This window comes from Centroberyx affinis, unplaced genomic scaffold (genome assembly GCF_046629955.1).
Source record: "Centroberyx affinis isolate AG114_WGS23_722 - 3 ecotype Tasmania unplaced genomic scaffold, CSIRO-AGI_Caff_v1 ptg000653l_1, whole genome shotgun sequence".
NCBI lineage: Eukaryota > Metazoa > Chordata > Actinopteri > Beryciformes > Berycidae > Centroberyx > Centroberyx affinis.
The window spans coordinates 156,267-162,407 of record NW_027279279.1 but is presented as its reverse complement, the minus strand read 5'-3'; the positions used below and the strand labels follow the sequence as shown (position 1 = coordinate 162,407).

Here is a 6,141-nt window from a genome sequence, read left to right as displayed (position 1 = left end):
CATAGTTAACCCGACGAAAATCACTAATATTCCTATAAGGAATATTAGCCTAATTATAGTACCATTATAGTTTTGTGATATTTGTATATCATCCCTTTTATTCACGATTATTATTATGATTATGATGATTATTAACCTATTATTATTATCATTATTATTCTATTGTTGTGAAACTTAAAGGGTTAATTGATTCACAGACTCGCTATCAATTACATTTAAAGTGATATTATTCAAATTCCGTTATATATATTAGAGTTATATATATTAGAGTTGTTCATAATGTTACCTATTGTAAGTGACCACTCCTATGAGAATAGGTAGGCTACATAACTGAGTGATGTCTGTATCATCATCATCATCCTCATCATCAGATCACACTGTCATGCTGCATCCTTGGTACGTGCACAGCCACACTCTCCTCATGGCAACACTGTACACAAGTAAGCCGAGTTCAACCACTTTCAACTGTAGGGGTAGAGGCGTCCTTTCTCAAACCGTCTTAAAACACACTTTGTCCCCCTCTAACGGCAACTGTCGCATCACAAGGTTTATTTAAGGCGAAAGGAACACTTGTCGCGTTGGCATTTGCGATAAATAATCGGCCAGGACGGGAAAGTGTCGACGCTGAAATGGTTCATTCCTAATGTACGACGTGCAAAACTGAACGCGCCGCACCCCAACTATAACTCTAAAAATCTACTAAACTCGCTGGGTGTGCAAAGCCCGCCTCCTGGGTGTTTTTATTCGTCAGTTGTCTTTGATGGGCGGGTCACTTAAGTCCAACTGGGCAACCCACTGGTTATAAATAATGCCAGTTTCTTTTCAATTTGCATAACCAGGTCAGGTTGCAGATGCAGGGGAGTGGGCAGGGTTGGGGTAGTGCAAGTGAACTGAACTTCTGCGTCGGTGTACACTGTATTCCTAAAATGCACCTAACTTTGATAATGAACTATGATTTATTTTTGGAGAAAAAACATTTTCAGTCTTTGGATGCATGGTATACAGGCTCCTGTTGGCGTCAGTACAAGATTTCTTTCTTTAAAAAATCTTCCAAAAGAAAACTTGGGACTGGTAAGTAGCTCCCTTTATCTGCCATAATTCTTTATTCCGTCAATAAGGTGCTGATGCATATATCAAAATTTCTACGATGCAGTATACAAATTGCTTTACAGTTTTTTAGATGTATCCTAATTATTGTCCATTTTGGAACTTGTTCATGACAGGTGAGATTGAAAACATGCCAAATATTTCAGAAAAGCAAATTCATGTAGAATTTTGATATCATGGACCAAGCCAGCTGAAATTTCTAATACTCTAGTTTCGTTCATCATAATTGGGGATGTACGATATTTGGCAACTTAATAAATAAGATCTAGGCTATTTTAAGCTTATATAACTCAGAGCTGTGTATGTTTTTAATCTATCCTAAACATTCTAGCTATAATGACATGAAAAGGAGATACTATTCGCCTACATTTGTCATGTAATTCTGGCTGATTTATTACTGTTTTGTTACACAGTCTTTGTGTGTATTGCTCCACAGATCGTGTTTGGTCGGGTTGGCGCTATAATCTTTGAGATCTAAAAGCAGGTAAGCCACTGACTAACGCACATTGTGCCAGTTCCCAGTTCCACTGTGCGTGTGACAGCGGCTAACCTGGTTTTGGGAAAACCTCTCTCTCACACTTGGCCCGTTCAAGACCAGCCACAGCCGGACAAGGCCCCTTATATCTGCCAGCAGTTCATCATGTCCTATGCACATTGTTGGGATAGGTCTGCTCATGATGCCTGCCCTCCCTCCCTCCCAGTGGTCTCCCTGTGTACTGTACTACTCCCTTCTATGTACAGCCACCCTACTTAGAGCCAGTAGCTTATACATTGCCTTCTTATGGAGCTGACCTCTCTAACGCCACCTACTGTCAAGACTGCTGGTGAGTCTTTCTTTCAGTTTCTGTTTGGTTTAGCAAAGATAATCATCATTATAATCATCATCATCATTGTCCTATAACTCACTTGCTCCCAAAGTGGGGTTTGGGGGCCCCCCAGGGGTTCTTGAAGAGTTTCCGGTGGGTCCTCTGGCAATAAATGAGAATTACTATAACTTCACTTTAATTTGATTTGAGGATAGGACAGTGAGAGAATGATATAGCAATGACTGTTCTGAGGTTTCACGCTCCCCACTGTTATCTCACCAACTAGTAAAAGCAGTTGTCCCATTCTGTAAATCATATACAGCAATACACATCTGCTCCATGGAGGAAAATCCTATCAGTTGGGGGTCTGTGATCTAATGTGCATGTAGTTGAAAATGTTTAAGAACCCCTGCTGTATCCTGTATCCGTTTGTACCATTTGTGTGTATGTAAAAAGTATCCCTAAAGTGCCGAGTAAATTTTTGTGCTCAAATCAATTGTGCTATCAGCTATCTTATTTTCTGTTTCACCATTTAAAGCCTTCACGTGGTGTCAGTGAGGACGGTTTATTGCCTCTGGTACATTATGACTCAATGTGACACAGAGGAATAGATAAGTGTAGTATGTCAGACTCATTAACTCGTGGCCCATTCATCATCGTAATGTGGACGTGCAGATGCTCACTCTTCTCCACATCAAGAGGGCTCTTTCCCAACATGCAACACCATTTATGAATACAACATGATGTCAGATTCTGACACACCCTGTGCTCCCTATGAATTCATATCGATTAGTGATCTACACAGCAATATTTTATATCTTTGAATCGAAAAGTGGTCAAAATTCAGCTTCGGGACCCCTTTCCTCACTCAATCTGGGCCATCCAAAGTAGATTTGGAGCGGCATTGTACTTATGAGCAAAAATAATTCCCCCAGCATGGTGTCCTGAAACATCACCATAATCTGTTAATGTTCTCCGGTTGACGAGAGTGGCGTCCTCAGGGGTTAGAATTTAAGTGGGTGAGGTTGGATGTGTATCGCTTTGCATATGTGCATAACTGAACAGAATAACGCATGTGCAAAAGGAGAGTCTATCAAAGGCCTATGGTTATATCTAAAGATTAAAGATAAAGAGAGATAAAGTTCAGATAAAACTTCACTGACCTGAAAGCTCAAGCGATACATACATTTCAGGAATATAGTATATATTTTTTTTTTCTATCATCTGTCTTCTTTTTTCTACTTCTCATTAAAGTGGTCACATGACCTGAGCATTGTCAGTGAGACCCTACTATGCCCAGCATCTCTGTCAGTGAGTGTGTGTGATAGTTGGTGAGAAAATCAAAGAGAAAGACACTGTGGTTTGACTTTGTGTGTGTGTGTGTGTGTGTGTGTGTGTACTAGCCCTCAGGTTCACAGGTAGGCGTCAGCAGAGTTGCACCAGGCCATGGGCTTGTCCAGACAGTAGGAACTTGCAAGGATTTGGAGCTTATCTAACCCCTGCCAAGCCAGACAGCTTCAAATCTTATCTCTGTAATCCAATTGTACATAATTAATCTTACTATCAAAACTGTCCCTCTCGCGTATATACTTCTCTTTAACTCTAAACTCATAGTCAGGAGTTAACATTAGCATAAGTGAAAAGGATGAGATTGGCAGAAAAAATAAATCCAGCTCTTGGTATACATATGTGTAGATATAGATAGAAATGTAAATATATACATGCTTGGCTTGTGATTCTACCTGACAAGTGTGAGCAGGAGAAAGTATTTATAGAGCTCCACAGGGTTTCAGTGCTGGGTTAGCCAGAGCGCTGGGGAAGTTCACGTCACTCAGCAAGACGGCCAGCATATTTACTCTCCAGGGTAAACAAACAGGCAGGGAGTGGAGGAAGAAAGTGGAATGTGTAACGTGGAAGCCCAGAGTTGTGTAATGGTGCGCGTTTGTCCTTTCGTGCCGGGCTGATTTTTATCACAAACACATTTAGGGGTCAGCAAGTAACAAAAAGATGAGTTGCTTTCTTTTCACATTAAAGAGAGAGAGGCTAAAAAGGTTCATTCATAGTGAGGTCTAAGAATCCAAGATGTTCTGGGATTGAAGACGCCACTCTTCACATTAATAGCACAGACGCATATGAAGAGCATCAAAACTATCCAAGCATGTGCATTTAAATCTCTATAGATTGCTAGTCAGGCTTCTCAAATGCTCACAGGTCAGCAGTCTGGTTCTGAGTCTTCTTGGCAGCAGGATAAGTCATATGCTTTATAGATATACTGTGCTGCCTCACCCATGACAGCAGCAGCTGGTGATGCCAGGATGTTTGCCCCATTTCCTTCTGCACCCAAGGATGCACTTTGCGGACACTTTCTATCAGCCACCTGTGAATACTGCCTTTGAAATGCTCAGAAAAGGCCATGCTACATTATAGGACTCACTGTACTACGAGTAATGAGGAGAGCATACATTTTTCAGTGCCTATAATATATTCATAATGCATTTCACATAGGGGTTTTCATAGAACTGGGATTTTTATAGTGTGTACACTGGCATGTTAATTATTCACTACAGGGAATTCCTGATGCACTGCACATCCATTCCCTTTTAATGTATCAGTCAACCAAGATGATAATAATAGGATGTGGTTCCATAAAAAGGGTATTGAGAACGAAGTGATTATAAAGGACAGTTACATCACAACAAGTTACCTAAAACACAATGCACATATTTTTTTTATTATATTTAAATACACAGTCATTGTAATAATTGCTCTAAGTAAAAGTTTCCTACATTATTTTACATTTCATACATATACTTTGCAGTGTTTACAGTAGCAAAATGCTGTAAATATATTTGTCTTACGTATATACAGTATGTATATAATGGTAGATTGGATAATGACAACAGTTACAAAGAAAGGGGTTAAATATGAGGTGACGGTGACAGAACAGTGAACATGTTTCCCTTGGCCCTGCGGTCCATGTTTTATCTCCATGACGACTCTCGGGATGTCAGGACTGCAAGACACACAAAAATAAGCGGGGGGTGATGATCCCTTTGTTTGGTTCGGTTTAGAAAACACTTTTTCAGCTAAGATAACGGCAGGAGAGACCTGGGTCAATAAAGATATTCAGGCATGCCTATGAGGAACAGATGTTGTCCCAGATCACTGACACAAGACCAGATATTAGATTATTTCCTTTAACCTCTAGTGAGGTTGTGGGCTGTGATTGAAGTAATTTGACAATCCGATCACAGATCAGATCAAAAACCAGTGTTCTGGGACAGTATTTGTTTCAAGCATGCCTCTATAAGAAGTACTGAGATGTCTGGAGACTCCAGATTGAGGAGAGGCTGTATAATCCCACAAAGAAACACCACACAGCAAATAGGAAGGAGAGAGCACACTCAAACACACACATCATTTTGACCTGTCAGCATGATGGAGAAAGATATGATGAAATGCTAAGTGCTATAATAAATATTGCTTTAGGGCTGTTTGGATCGTCAATTATGGATAATGGGAACAGAGAAGCCCAAAGCACTGACAACAGTTCACATAATGTTTATTATTAGGACTTAGGTGAGTAAGCTCATCCTAAATCTACAGTATGCCGAGGCACAATGCAAGTTATGACAGGTCAAATGTCAGGTGTGATGACGGCAAAGAACCAGGGGCATCCATCCCAACTGAGGAAAAGAAAAAAATAAAGACATCTCAACAAACCATGGCCCTTTTACACTACTTTTGAAATGTATTCCTTCTAACGATACAGAGCTTGACAAAAATAGATTGGCTAAAGCTATAAGCTCCCGCACAACTTCAAATACAACAGAAAGATACATTTCTCTGAAGTCAAATAAGGACCAAGGCTTCACACAGGAAGAGAATGGGACAGTGCAATACATTTTGCAGAGCCCTCCGCGAAAGGCTCTTGCTCTTTGGAAGTCAAGCGTCACCAAAGTACAAGGCATTGTATAGATATACCTCCCTTACATATAAATAATATCCATACATAAAAGGCAAACTTAAATGACATTTGTCTCTTATCTTTCCATGTCACAGTATAAAAACACCACTACAATCAGAATGTCTGTTACAGCCATTCCCCAGTGCGAAGTGTTACATGGTAATACAGCTTATTTATAGTGATAAGCAGCTGACGATAGAAGGTTGTTGACTTGAGGGTGGGAAGGTCACTCTGTGTCACAGAGGGGAATTAGGAAGGAGT

General features: G+C 40.2%; 1 protein-coding gene across 3 annotated transcripts in view; it reads right to left on the bottom strand.

Moving 5' to 3' along the window:
• Positions 1-4,467: 4,467 nt before the first annotated feature.
• Positions 4,468-6,141, bottom strand: part of rassf7a (Ras association domain family member 7a) — a 31,163-nt gene continuing 29,489 nt past the window's right edge. For 2 of the 3 annotated variants that reach the window (XM_071519055.1, XM_071519054.1), the window contains one exon: positions 4,468-4,926. In XM_071519055.1, coding sequence (XP_071375156.1) covers positions 4,895-4,926 — 32 coding nt within the window. In that variant the 3' untranslated portion in view covers positions 4,468-4,894. The remainder of the gene's footprint in view (positions 4,927-6,141) is intronic. The other variant, XM_071519053.1, reaches the window with a different exon arrangement.